The sequence below is a fragment of the Amblyomma mixtum genome, chromosome 3, assembly GCF_055824585.1.
Source record: "Amblyomma mixtum isolate Tamu chromosome 3, ASM5582458v1, whole genome shotgun sequence".
Taxonomy (NCBI): domain Eukaryota; kingdom Metazoa; phylum Arthropoda; class Arachnida; order Ixodida; family Ixodidae; genus Amblyomma; species Amblyomma mixtum.
Window position 1 is genome coordinate 70,567,107 of NC_143014.1, and position 22,950 is coordinate 70,590,056.

The following is a 22,950-nucleotide window of genomic DNA, read 5'->3' on the forward strand; positions in this document are numbered from 1 at the left end:
CGAGAGGTGTCGCACGAGCTCCGTGCTAAGAGGATAAGAGATTTGGGAATGCTTTTATATAACAATGTAAACATTGTCAATTATACCCGGTAATTTATTGAGGACGATACTGTTCGGTGTGCTATTCTATTTGCTTTTTATTCACGGCTTTTTTTTTTCCTGTAACTCTTCATGTTGCCGAAATTCCCAGGCTGGCCGCAACCTTTCTTATTCTTACCTTTTTTACCGTTTTCCTTTTTTATAGATTTATTTGCATATCAGTAGAACTCGGAAACTTGAAATACAAATGTTGTGTCGGGGACTTCAGACGTGGCTTCGAAGTATAGCTGTTCATTTTCAGGGCACTGCTGGAGCTTTTGGCCTGTAAAAGCAGGGGAGTAGTCTCAAAGCTCCACAGAAAGCACATGTAGAGTTGCATACATAAATCCCAAGAGTCTTCTCGTATCTGCAAAAGCATAGCTAACATTACGACGCAGATTTTTGGCACTGAATTGCTTCATTATGCGTAAAAATAAGCCGTTCTAGAACTTACAGAAATTTGAGCTTAGTTTAATTATTTATTTGTTTTAAATGGTACTTTCAATGAATCTTGAGGTACTACTAAGCAAAACGTCATTTACTGTGATCGCACTTTCTACTGCTCGTGAGCCTGGCACGAAATTCAAAGTTGCTTTAGTCCAGTTTGTGGGTAAATTTTCAGTAAGCGAACTCCGTCCATTTGCGTTTCATGCCTGTACATTACGCAAATTTGCCTTCGAAATCTCATAAGTTGGCGTTTGTGAACAGGTCCACGTGTATATTAGTGTGCAGAACAATATACTTGCTAAACTTGAGGGACTGTTTTTGCAGAAATTACCTCATCTAAGGGCGCTGCGCAATTAGCCGTAGTACAAGCGCTGGCCAGTCACGAAGGTCAACATAATGGAAGCGCAATCATGACGGCAAACTAGGAACAAGATTTTTTATGAATGTGACCCCTGTTCTGTTCTCATCTACGCGCCTGCAGCAACGACCACTATATATACTTTCCCGGCTACTACCTTCTGGTTCTCCTTGGTTTATTCACAAACCAGCACCTGATCTGTTTTGTTGTCCTATTCACTATTCGCCACCACTTTCATCATCTGCTACACTGCAGATGATCATATGGTATAACGAATTCGCACTTAAAGACCGATTCCCTCGTCAAAATGGAAGAAAAAAAGGCCTATGCGTTCAGCCACAAACCTCGGCGTATACCATCACCGCGCTTGAGTGAACGCACGCTGCGTCTGTCCGTTGTAGCCGTCAATAAGTAACTTGAGCGCTGGAAATAAAGAGAAAAAATGCATGTCATTGGAACGCAGATTCAGTGGGAATAAGATTGTTTTCCTGATTTCCTGCAATACCGGTCAATGCGCCAAAGTCGAACGCACTATGATTCCGATAAAAAATGTGGCGCAAAAAAGACAACCACTGAGAAAGACAGACAGTCCTTGTCGTTTTAGCGCTGTTTTTTTTTCTCTGAATCGTGAACCAACAAGCCCAATCACCTACCCGTCTGAATTACTATGATTCCGCTTTCTAAATGTTGGGCCTAATGACAGAAATTTAATGACACGCAAGAAAGTTTACCGCGCTACCCATCTAGATATGCAGTAAGCTGGTCAGTTGCTACCCTTCATCATAAAACTAGCCACCGCGGTGGCTCAGTTGTTATAGTGCTCGGCTGCTCACCCGAACGACGCGGGTTCGATCCCGGCCGCGGCGGTCGCATTTCGAAGGTGGCGAAATTCTAGAGGCCCGTGTACTGTGCGATGTCAGCCAACGTTAAGGAATCCCAGAGGGTCTAAATTATCCGGAGCCCTCCGCTACAGCGTCCCTCAAAGCCTTAGTCGCTTTGGAACATTAAACCTTAGGAACCAAACCATCATCTCAATACTAGACATCAGCGATTTGTCCTGCACATTACCATCTCTTTTGAACGAGTACGAATCAGATGGCTTTGATTTTTTTTGTCCTTCCTACCAAAACCTCCGCTTTATGATAGCACTTAATTTTGAATACACCCTTTCTTTGTGATCTCATGCTATTCCATGGTTTCTATGGTCCTGGGAATTTGGTTTTGCAGAAAACACAGCATTTACCCCTTTTATGCTACATTTTGCACATTTCGCCTATTTTGAGTATATTTTTGGTGTGCGGTTTCTGCCAAAATAAACAAACCGGGGGCTGTGAGCTGGTGAACCTGCTTTTGAGCAGCTTTTTAAAGCGAAAGCTTTACTACTTGCACTTTCAGCCTTTGCCGTGGTGCGGCGGTGCCACCATTGACTTTTAGTTGACCTCTGTGTGACGTCATGTGTGACGTCACGCCGAAGAGAAGGGCGACCGACTCGCGCCGTCGCAAGCCGCGGCGGTGCCACCACCGGCGCCTAACTCCTGCGCTCTCCGCTAGGAGCGCGATTGTGGCGTTACGCTGAAGAGATTAGGCTCGACTCACGTCGCTAGAAAGCAGTAGCTGTGCCAACCACCAGCGGCTTAACATTGCTTCGCGATCTCGCGCCGTCCGTGTGCGACGGCGGTGCACATGAACGGCGGCCTGACTGGACTGGATTGTACTGGACTGGATTGAATTGGATTAGAATAGATTAGATTAGATTACATTGGATTGGATTGGATTGGATCATATAACAGATGCATCGCCACAAGTCTAACCACAAGCACCATCACCAGCTACACTACCAGATAAACCATGGCGTAGGTATGGATATTGCTTTCGCAATTACCGGGCTTAACCAAGCTAAGCCACAGCGAATTTTTTTTTTCCCGCCGCCCTCTCATCCAATATGTACGATGGGAAATAAACATTATCATTATTATTGAACCTATCTCGATTGGATTAGAATATATTAGATTAGATTAGATTACATTGGATTGGATTGGATCATATAACAGATGCATCGCCACAAGTCTAACCACAAGCACCACCACCAGCTGAACCATGGCGTAGGTACGGATATTGCTTTCGCAATTACCGGGCTTAAGCTAAGCCACAGCGAATTTTTTTTTTCCCGCCGCCCTATCATCCAATATGTACGATGGGAAATAAACATTATCATTATTATCATTATTAATATAATTAAATGACACGCCCAGTAGCCGCAGATTCAGTGGGATGCAGATCGACCAAGTAATCTTGAGTCACTGCAAGAATTTTGACGGAAAGCTTTTCCAGTTTCCAACACTGAACCCATCTCGATCTCGCATGGTTACTTGTTTCCTGGAGGAGGCGACGCACTAAAGAACGCCGACAAGCGTCTAATTTTCGTCGTGGCTTCGCTTTGCTCGAAATTTGTCTAGCGTTGTCGGAATGAGATCCAAGTTGTCAGCTCCCGTATAAAAATGGTCTATAGACAGTCTATAGACTTATAGACTCAGTTGCCTTCCTGTAAATATTTATTTTTGTCTATACATAGTCTACAGGCTGTCTATAGACAAAAGTGCACTAAAAGTGTGTGATCACAAATCTATAGATTGTCTATATAGATTGTCTACAGCATATGTATTGCCTATAGACCGTTCTCTAAGATTTGTCTATAGAGAGTATAGAATTTATAGACAGAAGTCTATAGACAGTCTGTAGACTCTCTAAAAAATTTTTAAAGGGATTACTGCTTTACTGCCGCAGATATGAAAAATAAATGCTGTTAGAAAAACAAAACCAGTCAGGCGCACATTTTTTTTTCTGTGCTGAATTAATAGCACCACGACTCATAACACACTGACTGAATAAAAGTTGCAGTGAAGCTATACAAAGTTTAAGGCGTTGAGAAAGAAAGTGACATTTATTGAAAAATATATAACCTCATCTTTCGTCGGGAGGACTCATACCGTGCAACAGCGTAAGCTTATTCCGAGCTGAAGAACTTGGGTAACGACTATTCACGATAGAAATAACCGGAAGGCCTCTTTAGTGCCCGATAAAAAAAGCTGAACCGCAACATGCGGGCATTTTTGGCTCAGCTCAACCCCCATCCATCACACTTTCATCCCGTCGCAACAGATAACATATTGCGAAAAAAGAAACATTTGTGCCACACTTTTGTAACGGCTTGGCTGACTATGAAAAGAAAATTTGAGCCCTGTGTTTTGTCCTCACGTTTGTGTATTTTCACTAGACAAATCTCAAGCTTCCTTCTAGCGCTCAGTGTTGTGTCCTTCTTCCCGTCATATACATTTTTTGTCCGCTAGTGAGATTGTCTCATCTCTAACTGTCCCGATGACGCGGCCTAAATCGGTTCGGGACACGCGGTTATCATAAGCGTGTTTGTCAGGGCAAGACTTATGCGGCAGTTGCAGCAGATTCCACCACGACGTGAGGTTCCGTATACGATTATGCAGGCTTCCTACTTTCCAATGCTTTTTCTACAAAAGTTTAGCGAAAACTTTTTGGCGTTGAATTTGCGTACAAGCCGCCATATTTCGGTCGAAAGCAAAAAAATAAAAAGCACTGAAAGTGGACAGCGGAAGGTGCAGTGAATGCTTGTTGTATGGAGGTCAGATAATGAGGGTAGCTCTGTCCTGTGCTCCTTTTCTTTAAACCCGTCTGTGTATTTCGTCGTGAGGTCTAGTAATGGATCTGAAGGACCTACTTTACCTGAATTACTATTGCATAAACGGCATAAAAATGGCAAGCCGCAGAATGTGGCAACGTCGGGCGTCAATTTAAACCAGAATAGAATCACAAATTGTTCACATTTATTTCTGTGGCGACTGGCTCGCAGCGGTCAACTCTAAATTAGAGAAAGTACTGTGTAATACCGATGACTAGAAAGCGAGAGTGGCTTTCCCCGCTAGAAATTACGCAGTGACTTGCAGTTTGCACTGCTGTATTTCACTCTGCGTGTTTTCATAAAAGTGGTCAAAAAGGTTCTCTCAAGGGCAGCTTTTGAAACGTTCATCAATCTGTAACAACATTCCTAGTATGAAGTAGAACGTTCTTGCGGGCTGGTTGGTTCATTGCAGAAAAGATTAGTACTGCGCGAATGGGACAGGACAGGAGGACGAGGAATACAGACGACAACACAGGCACGGAGTCCCAACTGTGTATTCGAGAACGAAAAGCAAACGCTATATAGGGTATGAACCTATGCGCAAAAAGTAGGGAACCGATATGGCGTCAGAATGGCTTTTCTTTGGCACCGATAAAGCTGAGTAGTGTCTGCCCTTTGATGTCGAGAGAAAAGAGAACTAGGCCGCAGCGCTATACGAAACATGAAAAGAAGTTCACAAAGTGCGATTCAGGCCTTGTCTACAAAATTCCCCTCACATGCGGTAGCATTTACATTGGGCAGATTGGTCGGGGTTTCAATGAACGGGCACGCGAACATAACTTGGCAGTGAAAAACAATATGGGAGGTCATCTGGCACATCATTGTAAGAACTGTGAAGGGAGGGGTAAGGGCAAGAAAAAAGTGCCTTGCACCCCAGTTTTGCGCAACACTACTTTTTTGTTTAAGTCAAGAGAAGACGGAAAGGGAGGTCGTTCAAGCGTAACACATCGTAAAAAATGGTGAAAAATGTGTGACCACTCCTTCTATTCCGCTTTCATTGAGTGAAATCACTAAGGGCCATCTATAATTGTTTCACTTGTGTCCCTAAGATGTACTTCAAGGCCGGAAATGTAGTTTTATCTGGTTTTATGCTCACCTTTACACTTGTTCTTCGTTGCCTTCCATATTCCATTCTTTTACCTGGTTTTAGTTTTTACCTATATTCTTGTTGTTTTTTGTTTACATGCTCTCATGCCGGTTTTTCCACATGTCACACCATGTTTTTATCGCTTTTTCATACTTTTTTACTTTTGTTTTCTGTAGGACAACTGCATTGCTACTTCGAGTATTTTTCATGCTCTTTACTCAGGCTGATTGTTAGGTTCCTTACTAGTTTTTAATCGCTTTCTTGACATGCAGTTTCTGGGGACATGCTGACTGAATGCTCTCTGGTTTATCGGCCTTTCTGCAACGCAAATTTTGATCAATGTGGTCTAGGTTTTAATCAGGTATTGTGTGAATTACAGTGATGGTTATCCGCATTGGTTCATACCCTATATAGAGTTTGCTTTTCGGCCTCGAATAAACAGTTGGAAGTCTGCCCCTGTGTTGTCGTCTGTGTCCCTCGTTCTCCTTCCTGTCCCATTCACGCAGTACTAATCTTTTCTTCCTAGTATGCACGCACCGTTTGTTTCTTTTTAGGCGCATGAATGCTCCACATATTACCTCCGGAATGTTTGGAAATAGTGGGTGAAAGGATCTTATTTATTTTCTCTGAAGGCAACTAGACATACTATTCGTTAGGAGCCGAAAATGACGTCACCGTATAGATGTTAATCGCACACAGCGGGCTCGTTACCTCTCCGTGTTTTCTGACACTAGAAAAACAAGGAACAATCCAGCGGGAATGAATAAATGAAACGTTCTTAAGTTTCTGTCTGGCAACTTTTCCGTTTTCCTTCACCGGCGAGCACTCTGAGGAAGGTTGCTGCCAGCGCTCCATCATAAAATTCAAACTCAACACAAAAGATTCAACAAGCAGTAGAGTACTATTTAACGTATAATGCTTTCTTTTTTTTTGCCCTCGTGCTCAAGGGCGCACAAAAAATATGAGGCTCTCTGCTACTTAGGCAAATAACAGGAAAGGTACGTGTCATTGTGATTCGTTAGTTACCCAGGTGTGCGGCTAATTGTGGTTACAACTATCTGTAATCTAAAAAATAGTTACAGCGAAGACCTTTGGCTACCCATATGTTGAACGCCGAAAGAAACAAACTCAAGAGCGCAAGAAATGTACACAGTAGTTCAGAAAAGTCCAAAGCAACTATACGTAACTAAACTCTAGTTACATATAATTGTTTCCTCGTAAGATGCAGCAGAAATGCAGTCAATAAAACGCTATCATCTGACGTTAACAAAAGCATATATGTTCAAATGCTAAGGCATGTAAGGCGTCGCAGCTGTGATGACATCTTGCAACGGACGAAAAGTACCGAAATACATCCACGAAACGAAATCAATTCAGAAACAAAAAGACAGATTTTAGCGGAGTTTTTATAATGGCATTGCAGCTGCTGTGGAAGATTACGAGAAGCGGGTTACGTTTGTATATATCGTGTTATCATAAGTTTTGTTAGTCGAAATGCGCTTCCATTTTTACGGTACAGTTGTATTTGTACTAAACATTGCAACTCTTTTCGGGTGCGTGGTTCTGGCACAAGGTGCGATTCGATGGTATCCGGCTTAGAAATTATATTGTTCGTACTGAGGCTTTGATCGTAATACGTGGTGCAAAGAAAGAATTCGGGACAGCTTAGTCTTGATTGTTGGCAGGCTCCCGCTTAATCCTTCAGTACTGCTGTCTTTGCATACTTTTGTGACCTTCTCTCAGTCCCGCGTACATACCCCGTCCCTCTTTCTTTATTTTGCGTTTTCACTGCCTCTGTGACCCCTTCTATACCTTTGCTGGATACTGTCCGGCTTAGTATACCTGCGTTTCCTTTGTTTCATTGTCTCTTGGCTTTCACAGCACGTCCTGAACACTGATTCATTAATTTAGGACATTTTTGTGGTTCCTCAGTCGCTAAAGCTTTGGGAAATTTTTCGTACCACAGGGTAAACAAAAAAGTGTTGCAAAAATGGAATGATTAGTAATGGTTGTTTTTGGTTTAGCCTCTTGCGGCTTCTATGCACATTCAAAGACTACTTCAAGAAACTATGAACTAGTGTGACCATGTGAAGTTGCTGCAAAAACATTACACGCGAGAAAAGCACCAGACGGCAACCTTCTCACTTTTGTTATAACTAAAAAAAAAACTGCAAAAACTCGCAAGGCTCTGCCCCCCCTCCCCTTCCTTCCGAAAAAAAAAAAGAAATATAGAGTCAACTGCACGTACAGGGATGCCACCAGGGAGAACAGTATTTGAGTCCTCTTTTAGCTGACACTGTTTCCAAACACGCCAGTGCATGCGAAATGAACAACATCACATAGGTATTCAGTGCAAACAGCGCTACGAAACGCGACACACTCGTAAAAGACAACATTCAAGGCTGCCACATCCTAATACAGCAAAAAAAGTAGTTTGTGTCAATTTTCCGGTCGAAGCACACCCACTTACCGCACCGTATTGGAGGCGCTTGTCAGCGCTCGCGGATGCCGTGTCATGCGGTTGTGGATTGGCCAGCAATCCTGGTAGGCAGTCGCGAATTAATCTCCCTCGGCAGTGAGTGTCGACTGGCAGGAAATTTGAGCGGTTACTCACCGTTGCGCTCGGTGGCCTAAGGTGGCCCCGTGAAGCAGCGCCGCCACTCTGGCATCGTGCGCGCGTGGATCGCAGCTTTGCGTCTCTGAGATTCGCGGGCGGCCCGGGGTGGTCCCTGGCACCGCCGCGGTATGTCCGGTGTGCGCTTGCCAACTGCATCACGCCATTCTCAGCTGCCGTGCCAATGGGAGTCCCTCCAAGAACGTGTCACTTTGCCGCCGTTATGAATTTTGTATTCTGCACGGCTCACAGCTGTGCCACTTGAAACTTAAGGTGTGGCGACTTGAAAGTTAAGATCTGCTGTACAAGCCTTCTTGATGCGCCTGTTGTGTAGTGTTGAGAAGTTCGCGATATAAACATTTCCCTTAGAAGAACAAAGCTTTTTGGCATACTGCACGGTGGACTTCAAAAACACCGTAGGGATCAGTACATTCCTTGCGGCGCGCTTTCTTTCTTTTTTGCGTGTTTACCTGTTGTGCACATGAGATATCGCGTATTACCATTTTGCTTTCTATCACTTCAATTGCATTAATTGGTGCCACGCAGCAAAAACGTTCCCTGGCCATCGTACGAAATTTAAACGAAAGTTTAGCGGACCCAGCTTTTTTTGAGTGCATCATTAAATGGTTTTTGCAGTTCGATCATGCTTCACTAGCTCGCCTGCCAAATGTTTTATTCAGACGCAGCTAATAAGGCATATCTGAACGCAGAATGGGTCGAAAAGCAGAATACTGTTCAAGAATTCATGTTAATAATGAAACATTATGTCATTGTCTGGGGTTTCAGTGGCGCAACAAAAGGACTCGGAGAGAATGATAACTACCGAAATTCGCGCCTTGCGACTGATTTTATGACTTGCACTCAAAACTTAATACACAGAATCCCCAAAGTAATCACAGTAAATCGCATATTATTGTGACGGTAATATGTAGTACAGTGCCATTAATGAGATCCATGCGTCTTAGCTCGGTGTTTTCAGTCGCAAAATTGGACTCAATCCTGTCGTCGGTGATATCTCATGTTTTTTTTTTCTTGTGAAAATGACATAAACAAAAACTGCCAAAGTGTGATGATGTAGGCTGGTTGGTTTGCAGCCCTAGTGCACGGGAAAGGCAGTGCAAACGCGGTGCACAATTAAGAGAAGAAAATGGAGGGGACATTTCAGCTCCGCCTTAAGGGTTCGACGCGATAGCGTTATTGCGTTAATGCCCATATGTGCGGAATTTGTAATTCTCGACTTTAAATTCAGATATCCCTGGGGCTCCTCATACCACTCTTGGTGCAGTGGTGCAGCGGTTAAAGGATGCACCACTGCCCTGCGATGGCAGGTGCTGCCGCCGGGGGTGCATATGCGACCCAGGTTGCTGTTCCCGAGGAACCTCTCGTGGCCGGTAGTTAATTTAACTGCCACCTTCCATGGTGGTCAGTTTGCTCACAATCCGGTGGGCATATTGCGATGACGCACAAGGTCACGTGACCTTGGGGGCCTACCTAGGGTGCCGGAGCGACCGGAGCAACCGGCCGCTCGGGTGGCGTGGCTTGAAACGGTCGTCGACGCCGACAACTTTTTTTCCGACATTACTATGCTCGCTTTAAAACGAATTGCTGTTTTACCCTCTCCGCTTTGCTTTGCAATGTTGCCTTATTGTTTTTCTTTGCACTGTCTTGCGCTTTCTCCTGTTCACCTTGTTAATGATGTTGTTGTTGTTCACCTTGTTTGTTTTCTTCGTCCTGTGTCGTCCTTGGGCTGTCTTTACCGTGGCATAAACATTTGAAACCGTATTTCTCCAACGCTTGCAGCGCGAGGCTCAGTATCAGCAGAGAACCTTGCAAATATGTTTGGAAAAAGTGTTTTGCGGTTATTTTACGTTCCCTGTCAATGCGCGATAAGCAAGTATGAAATTGATGCACTAAACTGGTCGTCATAATGGCCCGCTCGCGTGCACGCTAAAGCGGCGTAATTAAGGTATTAAGAATTTGTGCACGGGCATCGCCTGTCTAACCTATCACTGTAAGGCGCACGGAATCTATAAGGAAGCCATTGAGTTTGATTACGTAGTTTGTCTCCACGTAGTCAGAAGCGGAACAAAACTTAAGGACGTATGTCGTACTGGTCCAGGGAAATTCATCCCCATTGAATAACTAGCCTCATAAGTTCTCATAACAACTTTGAACGAGAGCTGAATGCGCATGTCGTGAATGCGCGCAGCAGCTCAGCTGATAAAATGAAAACAAGCATGTTTCTTGGCCATGTGTACTTGTCCATGTGTACGTGTTTTGTGTGCTTGGATCGTACATGGAGACGTCTTTTGAGCAGATTTGTTCCAACTTCGTTCTACGTGAACGTCATATTCCTGAAATTAATACTTTGCAAGGCAGCCAAAAGTACGAAAATGTTCGGGGGGGGGGGGGGGGGGTTGAGGCACAAAATAGTTCATGTCTAAGTCATGGCGACAAAGTGAGTTTGGTATATAAACGCGATCTGTCCTGTGGCGCCTTAAAATTAGCGCCCACCTAGAATTAGAGGATTTCAGTGTCATGAAGACCAACGGCTTGCGGCATGAAGGTTACATGCGTTTGTTTCGAGTTGTCAAGCTGACGTGAGAAATTAATTGTGCACCCAGTTTTGTGAGCCAAAAAAATAACGTCAGGATGGAACTTCTCGCAGTCCCGCAAAACCTAGGCCGCAGACAAAAAACACAAAAGTTTCAATGACGTCAAAGTCGCCGTCGCATTCATGGGGTACTAAAGTCCTTGCCAACGACGCGTGAATTCTGTTTTTAGACCAAGCTTACGGCGTTGTGGTGCGAAGACTGAGGCGTCAAAAGTTATTGGGGCTGACTTGCTGCGTAGAGTCCATAGACAAGAATATACAAGCACACGTAACACATATCTATAGCTGAAAAGCCCAGAACATGAATTACACAGTGCTTTCTGAGGGAAATCAGCGCAAACAGCTGATGTTCAGGAGCCCAGCGTAAGGCAGGTGTATATGCATTAGAGAAATTGTACGCTATTTCTTTCGTCTCTACACGACGCGCCGTATCCAGTCTGAGATTATTAATATTCAACCACACGCGAAAACGCTGCGTTACTTCATAAATAATGCATCTGAATTCGCACAAACTACTTACAGTTACGGCAGTAAACGTGGCACGAATCGTCACAGGGTTTACGGGTCGAGTGAGCGTCGGGTATGCTTAAGGAAGTCCTTGGCGCATGACTTTTATCAACAAAGAAATTACGACCGTTGGGTATCACGCAGGCACCTTGAACCAGATAAAAGTATCCTGGACAACGTTAACAAACTGGGCTAAGTTTTTCTTCAGATCTAATCAAGAAGAACGGGTGGCGCGTGGTTTGCAGCTATGAATAGCTATATACAAGCCTACGTGCCTTACGCTCTTTGGTGATACTCAGCCAGGAACCTAATGTGAGCTTCAAGACAAAAAGAAGAACGAAAGCTGTGAGTAATCTTTGTCCTCGTTTTAACTGGAGCTCAGTCCCATGAATGAGTCGCACTTTGCCATCGCGTGACGTTAGCAGAACAGGCCGCTAGCTGCCCCCCCCCCCCCCCCCCCCACTCCCCCCCCCTCCCCTCGCCCGCCCCTTTTCTGGGGTGTTCGAAATGTCGCTGGTGAGACGACTCGGAGTGCGCCGTATCTTCACCACCAATCTCGCCGCTCACGTCAAGCTAATGATGCTGCATGACAAGGCCAAGGTCCTCATTTACCCCAGCCAGGAGCGCGCGAGAGGCCCACAAGAAAAGAAGGGCCCCGGAGAAAACGGCAGCCCCTTGTTCTCGAGGGCCTGTTTGCTACGGCGCCTGGCTCCATCGTGCCCGCCGTCGACGCTTTACTTGAGTTTCTTTTTCTACCAGATGGAGCTTACCCAACGTTTTCGCTTGGGAAGCTCTGCATTAGCATTTTCTGTCCACCCTAATTGTTGCTTTCACGAAATTTATAGTTTGTAAATGTGTTTTGCAAGCGGGACTTGTTTTGCAAGCGGAATGTGTTGTGCAAGCGGTCAGTCGTTTTTAGAATGGTGTGACTCTGGGGTTCTTATTAGAACACAATACGCTTATGTATTTATTTGCGCGTTATCTGTTAAGTGTGAAATCAGTCTTCACTGCCATAGTGTTCCCGATGCGCTCCAGCGCAGTTTATGCGTTCTTTAAAAGGAGATCGTTATGGCATGACCTTACTGCCATAACAATTCACAAATCTTTCCGTCGTTAAGTTCACAAGGTGCAAACGCGGTGTCTGGTCCAGCGATGGCATACAAGAGAGCCTAATCAAAAGCGGCACACAAACGGTGTAGCGGCCGAAACTGCTGCCTTTTACGCCTCTTTAGTTGTAGGAGAAGACTACATAATTCAATGTTTGGGCCCTGATATGAATATTACGAGAGTTTCCTTGCGCTTAAGAGGTTTAGAGACAGAGAACCCTCTTATTTTCTGAAGGCGCAACACAGTTGGTCTCGTCTGCTATATCTTTAGTGATGAGCAGGTTTGGACCAGCTGGCGACTGTAACCGACATATCAAATTTCCCAGCGTTAGGGAGAACATACGCATTCTTCATAATATTAGAATACAGTGATAGTTACCAATCTCGAAAAGACTAATCGTTGTGGTCTATAGTTCCGAGCCACTCGTAGGCCAAAAACCGCGACTTCGAACAGGATGAAGACGAGAACTGCATAGGACGAGCGTCCTGTGCAGTTCTCGTCTTCATCCTGTTTGAAGTCGCGGTTTTTTCTCTACAAGTATGTCGGACCAACCGGCCCAAAGCCTACCTTTGTAGTTCCGAGAAAGAACTAACGCCTAGCAACGTAGCATAGGTGTTTACGAATCAGCATATCAGTTGTAAGTTTTGAAGATGACATGAGCTTGTCCCATGGCAGTTAAATATTTAACAGTGTTTTTTCCGATTAAACAGCCAGTTGCTAGTTCAACGCTTGTATGTACGCGTATTTCCTTTCACTGGTCCTTCGTTTTAGTTGCCCTGTTTCGTTTTTTCAACAATAGCGTTCTCGCAACATATTTCTTGTGTCAAGATGTAGCTGTTGAGACCTGGGACGCCCTTCGTTTCATCGAGTTCATGTACAGGGGTTACCAACGAATCTATATGCACATTATTTGAGAGAGCGCGTTCGAAGGATTTTGTCACGCCTATTTTTAGCCTGTAGTGTGTTTTCTTCAGCCTTTCAAGGGATAAAAACTGCTACCACAGGATAAATCTACCCTAATTTTTAAAAATTTGTGTCACAACGGGAGATTCAAATTCAAGAGTAATCGTAGATTCGATAGATTTGTCAGTACGCTACGGGCCACTCTTGGTCAAAAGTCTTAAGGCCGAAGGATTTTCGCTTCAGCTCCATAATAGAGCAAGTACGGCGCTACTAAAGACCGAATGACCTTGAAGTGCTAGCAGAAGGTTTCTTCTTGCTTGACTTGTGTTTTGAATGATCCGCTACACGGAGCATTCTAGGAACATTCATTTCGCTGCAGCTGAACGCTGTGACCTTAGGACTTTTGACCAAGGCTGTACATTCTGTCTGTCATAGGCCAGCTGTTGCGTACCGCTCCAATCCGAGACTCTGCACAGAGCAGACGCCAAAATGCTCCATGCGGCGGGATATCTCTCAGGCCACAGCAGCTGTGCCTGTAGTGGCTGCGTGACGGTGCAGCGATCGATGCGGCTTGTTGGTTTTGGGATTTAGCAGCACAAAGAGGAATCATCTCTCTCCAGTTCGTGTGGACAAAGCACGGAGCTGCTCCGCCAAAAGAAACCCGCTCCCGCTCCGGCCACGAACTGCATAGGATTTCTTTGACAGTTGGTACGTCGGCAATTTCCTCACTGGCGTCCCAGAACCCTCCTCGCAGCGCCGCCTCTCCTCCTCCGCTCTTTTCTCGCTTCTCCTCTTTTTTGCTTTCACGGCTGTTGCGCTCTTCGGTCTATTCCTCCGGCGGGTCTGCCTCCGCGCACCGCCGCCGCGAATCTGCGCGTCTTCTGGACCTGGTCAGCGCGCCTCTCAATGTGCTGACGCATGAACACGTAGGTGGTGGTGGAAACGTTTATTGCCAATGATGTAAATCGTAGGGGGCGCCTGGTTTGCCGCAAAAGTTTGCATGATTACGAGCATTGGTCTGGGTATCGGGCATGCAGCAGTATTGGGTATTGAGCAGTCCGGGTTTGTAGTTGTCGCCAATGTGCAGCCTGCGTTATGGTGAGGGACGGAGCGGGGGGTGCGTATTCCCTTCTTTTGTCTCGGTAATACGAGAGAATATCACGGAAGGAGACCAGGTAGTGCATTCCCTGCTCACGACAGTATGAGGCATTAAAGGCTTTCGCCTTAATAAAGCGATTCTGCTCCTGGCGAGCTTCTAGGGCGGCCGGCTCGCGATTTTCGCGTTGCCCTTCGAGCCATTTGTGTGGCCGGCACGTTCCTCGCGCAAAGAAGGCGACTGCGCACGTACTTAAAATGGCGTTAAAGGGCGATTCACACGACGGTCCGTTCGCCCGCGGCCCGCGCACTACCTGGTCTCCTTCCGTGATATTCTCTCGTATTACCGAGACAAAAGAAGGGAATACGCACCCCCCGCTCCGTCCCTCACCATAACGCAGGCTGCACATTGGCGACAACTACAAACCCGGACTGCTCAATACCCAATACTGCTGCATGCCCGATACCCAGACCAATGCTCGTAATCATGCAAACTTTTGCGGCAAACCAGGCGCCCCCTACGATTTACATCATTGGCAATAAACGTTTCCACCACCACCTACGTGTTCATGCGTCAGCACATTGAGAGGCGCGCTGACCAGGTCCAGAAGACGCGCAGATTCGCGGCGGCGGTGCGCGGAGGCAGACCCGCCGGAGGAATAGACCGAAGAGCGCAACAGCCGTGAAAGCAAAAAAGAGGAGAAGCGAGAAAAGAGCGGAGGAGGAGAGGCGGCGCTGCGAGGAGGGTTCTGGGACGCCAGTGAGGAAATTGCCGGTACGTCAGAGATATGGAGTTGATAAAATTTAAGCGTCATCGTAATGAAGTCCCTTGATAAATCTCTACAGTGCCGCTTCGGTAATTGACAGCAGGAAGTGTAGTGACGCGCACCTTTTCCAATTCACGCGGCAGAGATAAAAAAAAAAACAACTTTCTTCACCGGGTCGTATACAGTGCCTCCATAACGTTAAAGGAACCCTGCAGCATTCCACTTCATTCTTTCCTGCGTTTGTTTCAATCGCTGCTTACCTTTCCTATATCTGCTCCACCAACATGGCCTTCGTTTTGTTACCAAATGTAAGCTGTTACATTCGGCCGGATTTCTTATACAAGATACGAAAGGAACATTTTCACTGGCGCATTGCCAAAAAAAAAAAAGCAAGTAGCGCGCGTACCTTTCACTTGTGCCAGAATAAGGGCCGTTCCACCTTCCAGCGCGCTAGAAATTCAGAAGAAAAAAAAAACACTCAAGTAAAAAAAGAAGAGGAAACTGTAGTGTCTCAGGAAGATGTTTCTAAGACAGTACCAACAATCTTACCAAATGTGCCTCGCTTAAAAGCTGCTGGCTTCCAGTCTGTTACTGAAGCCTGAGAGCTCAAATGAGCGCTTTAGAGGGAACCTGATGACAGACTCCAGTTAGCCTGTATTGATGATTCCAGCTTTGTAATGACAAATACGCTACTTTCACTGGAAACGGAGCTTTTATAACTTACAAAAAATCAAGAAATTGCATTCAGGTCTCGCCATCACTGGCCATTTTCGCAAGAAAGCTGTGGTGCATCAAGACAGTTTTTGGGCACGGATCCCTGAGGTAAGGCTACACCGCTATTCACTGCCAAACATTGATCACGGAGGCCTTCTCGGTCTTCACGTCACGAGTTTGAATCGAGTAGCGGGAAAAAATTTTAATAAAATTTTCTGGGCAACAAATTGTTCTCTTGCTGCCAGGCAACCATCAACATAGCCAGAAAAGCCACGGAAGCTATTTTCACCGAGAGCAAAAGTTACATGGATTTTTCTTCGGCGTTCCTTCAAGCGTTAAACAGGCACAGATAATAGGGGAGGAGAGGGGGGGCTCATTAGTTGTGCCACAAGGCGAACAATCTTCGGCATCCTTCCCTTCTTATACGTGGACAGTCCGATGTCTTGCACACGTTCCACCAATGCCGGTGGCACACCAGCCAGTTGCGGCGGGGAAAGTCACATTGTTGGAATGACCCGCTGCCCGTATCTTGACTGCGCCTGACGCATGCCAACAGGTGCGCGCCCAAAGCAGTGCCAGCGGCGCAGCCATGCGGCCGCCATCCGTCACGAAAATGACGCCACGGCGGCCACTGGGGAGCGGCGGGCGCATTTTTCTGATGCCCGCCGCCGCATGGCACGTGACGGGAGGGCGCGCGATAGCGGGGGTTGCCAGATGTTCGCAGCCCTTCCATCAGGCTTCCCAGGCGCAAACAGATCATCACTCTTCGTGACCCAACCACCGAACGGCGGTGCATGCAGGTCTTTGCCAAGGCGAAAGTAGTTATCGCGAGCCGTTCTGGCGTCTGGCCTCCTGGCTCCACCCCCACTGGCCCGCACCTATGTCTCCCGACTCACCCTGCGGGCACAAGTAAGCGCACAAAAGATTAAAGAAGGCACCCCGCTCCCGTTAGCATTGTTAGGCGTCCCGCAGCCTGTCTGGTCGGTGTCACTGTACGCTTCGCGCAGGAACCTAAAAGAAGGCAGCAGCTGCCTGACAGAGGTGTTTTTCGACAAATCGCGGTGTCGTAATTAGCAGTCTCCACAAAAAGAGACCGGGGGGTTGTACTAGAGTGTCTGTTTAGGAGTCAAATATAGGCACTCGTACATAGAAGAGTGGAGTAGAGTAGAGGGCCGGTTCTCCTGTCGTAAAATTATTTTTACCCGCTTTCATGCCGCTCCTGTGGTACCCTGGGCCTTTTTTGCATTCTTGTAAACATAAACGCGATCCATTTAGCCCCCTAGCAGAAAGATAAAGGCGCGCACTGTGCTGTCAAGCGCGTCGTCGCGGTCGCAACAAAATTTTACGCCAATTTTTGCAAGCGCCTTCTCCAACGCGCACTTATGTATTTTTAAACCGCACAATTTCGTAAACAGCCGTGTCGAGGTATCAGCAACTTAAATGGAGAATGGATGAAGTAGAATTTCTCGGTGCTATTCAGAGGCACTGATTACTATGTTTAGCTTGCTAAAAAAAGCTTCTGTTCTCTGCTCTGTGTCGTCTTGTTTCGCTACGAAAGACCGCGTGCTTGCTGCATTCATGGCATCTTGTGTCATAATATGAGTTATAGGGGTTTTAGGCAGCGCCGCCTATGAAAGCAAGCTTAATAGGCAAACTCTCATGCTTAAAAATGTGGTTCAAAAGCCTGAAACTGTCGGAAGCCTGGATATTCTTGTTCATTTTTTTTTTTTTTTTAGTATCAGGAAGGCGGAAATCCTGCCGCAGCAGTACACACCAAAACTAAAAGTGGTGAGCGAACTTATGGTCAAGATCAGAAATTAGTTGGATGAGAAACGCGATAGGCGCCTGTGTCAGCCTGGTACAGTAATAAAAGGCAAGTAAATAGAGCGTTGCATAATAAGCAGCACGATCGTATATTCGCTTGAAGCTAGTGCCTGCGTCAATCACGCCCTTAATAAAACAAGGAAGCGCTCCGTTGCCAACTTCCTCGTCCATGCGTGCAGTGCAGCAAAGGGGGCGTCTGTCAAAACACTCTCCGCCGCTCTTCGTATATTCATTGCATGCATGAGTGTAATAAAGGAACCACTGAGCATTTAGCTGGTCTCAATGAAACGACACCTAAAAGAGCAGCGTAGACTATTTACAGATCACGTGCTGAGTTTCAAAATGTGCAGCTCAGGTGCTCTAGACCTCATTAACTGTATTTCACGTGCGTTTAGATACATTGTTTTCACGACAACGCCACACTCAGTCAGGCAGATTGCATTCTGTGCGCTTTCCACGCGACTGTCTACTTTGACCGTGGCGTCAATTGTAATGGAAGGCGTCTGCTCGATTCTGCTTGGTAATGTTGGCTTACATAATGGCAAGGGTTTCTGATTAAGCCAGCATGACAAGAGTCTGGCAAAAATTACTTTGATTACGATATCAGCGTCGTATGCTTTTACACAGAGAACACGCTGTACATATATTTGCAGATATGCACATAATCAACTAAATGGAATATGTTTATATGCCAGATTGCAGGTATGTACTGTGTGATGTTCCACGTAGGTAGATGTGAGTATATTCCTTAGACTTGTAGTCTACGGCTGAAACTAAATATTCAGTTCCGACACAGGTAACCATTTTGCAGATCTGAAACGATCACTTGCGACTTCCTACTAACAACTAGCGGATACGCACAGTCATTCCACAGATATCCTCCATTTTTGGAAAAGATGTCCGCCGTATATCCCGCGCATATGTGGTTACTTGGCCAGGCCATATCTGGGCGCTCTCAAAGCCAGACTAGAGAGCACGTTTGTCGACTTCCCTACCTCAATGGTTCAAGATTGAAAGGAAGAAAGCGAAATAAATACACCGGGACATAAAAGAGACAAAGATCAACACTTGTCTCTTCTACGTTAGAGTCTTTTTTTTGTGTGTGTGTGTTGTTTCTTCCGTGCAATCTTGGCTGTGTATTACCGACAAGATCGATCAGGCTCTCTTCCAAGTAGTGATTCCTCAGTTGCCGTTCGAGTGAATTCTCAGCGCCTGGGGATCCTCGAATTGCACCCAAATGTCCTCAAAGCGCGGGGAGTTGCGGATTGATGCATATCAGTAGAGGATACAAGTGGGAAGAGCTAGGCGGTGATGTCGCACCAGTATTCCCCTATCGCGAGACGACTGAGAGGTCCCACAGAATACTCAGGAAATTGTTCTTGGTGCTGGTGTCATTTTTAACCGCGTCTCTTTCGCAAGATCTGCCATCCAGCTGGCCCACCTCCGCACTGATTCATGGTTTCACCTGGTTTCACTTGGTTCATGGTTTCGGGAAACATGTGCATGCCGATGACAGCGGTAGTGGCATCGAGACTATATGAAAACGTGCCGGCGAAGGCATTAAAGAGAAGTGATGAGGCTTATGTAAAGATTTTAGGTTACATGACCGGAGTGTAATCATTGTGTAACGATTTCATTTCCCGCTGGCTTTTCGCATTTCCCTCGCACTGTTGAAGCTCAGACATGTGCGCCTCCGTACTACTTGCAGGCTAACGCGTGAGCGCGAAAGCTTCAGCTCACCGAGTGCCTGTAAAACTTGGTAAAAATAAAGATAAAACTCTCAAGACTTAAGATGAAAATGAACCTGAGAAAAAAAAAACGCCACCGCCATCTACGTAGCGGATGGATACTTTCATTGGCTGCCAAACCCGTGCGCCCCGAGATTGCGCTGCTCATCTAACGAAGGCAACACCAACAACAATGAAAACGGTATGTCCAGTGCTTTTACGTTTGCCATGGGGTGCAAGCCTGGCATGAAAACACAAGGAGTGATCTCTAGGAGTCCTCAGACATTTCAAACATTCATGGCTATTTTTCTCTGTGACACATTGCTACGGCTAGCACTGGCACGTGGCTAATGAGCAAGGTCAGTCGAAGTCATGTACTTGTATACATTTCTTCCGAAATCTTGTGATGGGTAGAATCACCTGCCTCTCCGAATATCCTATATCAGAGACACTGATCGCTTTCGTGAAGCCCGCTGACTAACAGTAGCCTACATTCCCGCCAAAGAAAGGATGTTTCTTTTCGCGTATTGCTATATTTTTACTCGCCGACGTCTATTTTGATTGTTACGTCCTGTGTAATTTGTCCTATCCTTGCTTTCTTTACGTAGTTTATTTCGATACTGAATGAAGTGCGCACATGTATTTCATGCTCAATTGTTCTTTGACCACCGTTCTGGTACTGGCATCCTGAAGCCTTCGAAAGCAAACAAAGAAATATGCCAATTTCCCAAAAAGGACAATGACAGTTGCAGACACTATAGAAGTACGGTACGATACACGGCTGTAACGGCCCGTGTAAGACTAGACAGTAGCGAGTTTTAGCGCAACTGTGCGGCCAGCGCAGTCACGAGTTGCCGTTGCTACCGTTGCCATGCTTGCCTAGCCACATTTACCGTACTGTCGTAGTAAGCGCATTTACCGTAAGACGGTGCTAAAACACTTTAGTATTAGAGGCATGCACCTTCGTGCTCTTGGATGGAAATGCGTTTGATGTGTCCCTCGCTGGTAGCGAATTGCACGCACAGAAATTTCACACCTAGTCAACTTCCACAACAGAGACCGAGAGCTGCAAGTATTAGCGAGTATTCTTAACATCGTAGTCAGTGCCTTGTTAGTTGAGCTTATTTACTAGTTATTCTGATGCGATCTTAGAGCATGTGGTCTTTGCTCAGAGCTATAGAGCGCAGAAAAACAGGCTAACCGATCCAGCAATTATCCCGTCATATGCACAAGACGAAGCAACTTAATGAGTAGGTCACCCACAGAGGTGAACAGTCTTGCCAAAGCCACCAACATCTCGCGCCATTAGATCCTTTAATCATTTTATTCGCTGCAAAGCTGTATGCAAGAAAATCAAGGGCTTTTCGCATTCTACAGCTTTAATGCGCTCCATACGCTCACGTCTCAGTCGTCCTCAATAAAATATTAGGCAAAAATGTAAGGGCAGACACCGAGAAACTTCTCCATGAAACTCCAGTGCTTAGAGTAACCGTCATTCATATGCGCATTTGAGCCTCAAAAATGACGGCAGTGTCCACATTTACTGGCGAAGATTCCGGTCTGTGTGAAATTTATGCCACGTAGCTGAGGCTGAAAATTGAGTCCATTTTACTGTGAACACAGTGTCATATTGAGAAGGGAGACACCTCCTCTTGAGCATATAGATTAATTAACGCCCAAGCGAAACGCAGCGTTTAGATCAGAAAGCAATCTGAATGGTTAGAACGGTTGCGCTGAGAACAAACTGCCTTCTCTGGAGAAAAAAAAAACATGAGCAGCGATTCGAGCGATGCAGTAATTGTTAAAGGATGTCCACAGGAAGATGCCCAGATGCAGGTTTAACATGTCTGGCGGACAAGGGCAGTTTTGAATCTCAAATTGCAAAAACCAAAGCCATAACCGCGTCGGCAATAGAACGCTTGTTCAAGTGCCGACATTGTTTGTTGCATATTTGTTGATTTTATATTTGTTGATTTTATATAAATAATGCCGTTAGTCTTGCAGAGGCTTCACAGGAGAGGTCAAAGTTTTCGTTTGCACCCAAACAAAAAAGTACTCCAGCGTTTTAGACATCCCCAAAAATTAGAAACAAAAAGACACAATGCTACAACGAACAAGCCAGCAAACAGTCAATGGAAGAAGTAAGAATAAGCTTAGGCGTTACAAGGACGATCGTAATACAGCTACAAAGTTTGGTTTTTCACTACTGTGTTCACCGCTGGGCAACTCAAATAAGCGTGGATGCGAGCAGGTCCAAGAAACAGGCAGGAATACACTTGCCTTCCCGTCGGCGGTGTGTTGTTTAGACCGGGCTGCGCTTCCGCAGGCGAAGAAGACAGGCGCTGCGGAAGCTCCGGCAGCTTGCTCCCAAGCGAGGGCTGCGCCAGACACCTGTCTGTTGCTGGGCGAGCCGGCTTTTGTTGCTCCCCAGCCCGGCGCCAAGAGTTATTTTGTGCGGGCTTTGTTGCTGGTGTTCTACGGGACACTCCTCCCCAGCTCCGCGCCCGAGGTCGGTGTGGCGGACAAGTGACTTTGCCAATGTCTCGGCCAGCAATAGCTTGAAAGGGACGCGTGTATACAGAGGACTGCTGCCTTCGCTGACAGCCCAATACGAGAGGAACACGCTAGTCCAGCGGATCATGTTTTTGTTCTGCGCTCAGCTAGCCCGGCTAAAGTTATCACGGCGCTGTTAATGAAAGAGTTCGTGAATGGACGAGCAACAATGAATAAAATTATCTCGAGTCGAACCTAAGGACGCGACAGGAAGGGGAATTTCGAGGAAGACAGCGTGGCGAAGGAAATGTAATTTCCTTCTACTGTAGCTTGTTCGTTGTAGTAAAATAGCTGTGACATTTACCTCGATATTCATTTAGGATTGACATATTGTAGACGGCATGACTTCGCTTTTTATGTGGCACAACGTCGTCCTTTGTCAGATGTGTGAAATATTTTTCGAAAGGTCAATTTTTCCTTATGCGCACGGGAAATAGGATGTGTGCAAATATGCGGATATGCATTTTTGGACGCGTTTAATTCCACTGAGAATGTCTGTTCACGATAACGTCGAGGGTCGTTACGGTGCACCTTTGTGAGTTTTAGTGACTCAAGTTCGAGCGAATCTATAAAGATGACGCGAAATGATCGAACTAGATCTGAACGCTGCTTTGCGAATCCCATTCTCATAACCAGCTGTCATCCATACTTATAGAACAATGTGTCAAACGTTCGTGACTCTTCAGATCAGGAGCGCATAACTGAGCCGTTCCTGTGACTTGTGCTCAAGGGCAACTTCAATTCGTATCCGCTCAAGGCGCCCCTGCAAGGATTTTTATTATTGAACGGTGCGAAGACAACCGCAGCTGCGTACAACTGAACACTTATTGCTTAGAACGAACAAGC

General features: G+C 46.0%; 2 protein-coding genes across 9 annotated transcripts in view; one reads left to right on the forward strand and one right to left on the reverse strand.

Moving 5' to 3' along the window:
- Window positions 1-22,950, forward strand: part of Obsc (Obscurin) — a 161,443-nt gene that overhangs the window by 31,335 nt on the left and 107,158 nt on the right. The window lies entirely within an intron of this gene.
- LOC149350539 (uncharacterized) lies at window positions 229-22,080 on the reverse strand. 3 transcript variants are annotated; one of them, XR_016290391.1, is made up of 3 exons: window positions 21,832-22,080; window positions 1,228-1,306; window positions 229-361 (listed from the first exon to the last, which is right to left on the reverse strand). XR_016290391.1 is itself a non-coding variant. In XM_089579589.1 (3 exons), the coding sequence occupies exons 1-3, from the start codon at window positions 8,450-8,452 to the stop codon at window positions 258-260; spliced, it is 342 nt and encodes a 113-aa protein (XP_089435715.1). In that variant the 5' UTR covers window positions 8,453-8,619; the 3' UTR covers window positions 229-257. The 3 variants fall into 3 exon arrangements, 2 of the variants coding, with proteins under 2 accessions (XP_089435715.1, XP_089435714.1); XM_089579589.1 differs by lacking the exon at window positions 21,832-22,080 and adding an exon at window positions 8,294-8,619; XM_089579588.1 differs by lacking the exon at window positions 21,832-22,080 and adding an exon at window positions 8,150-8,619.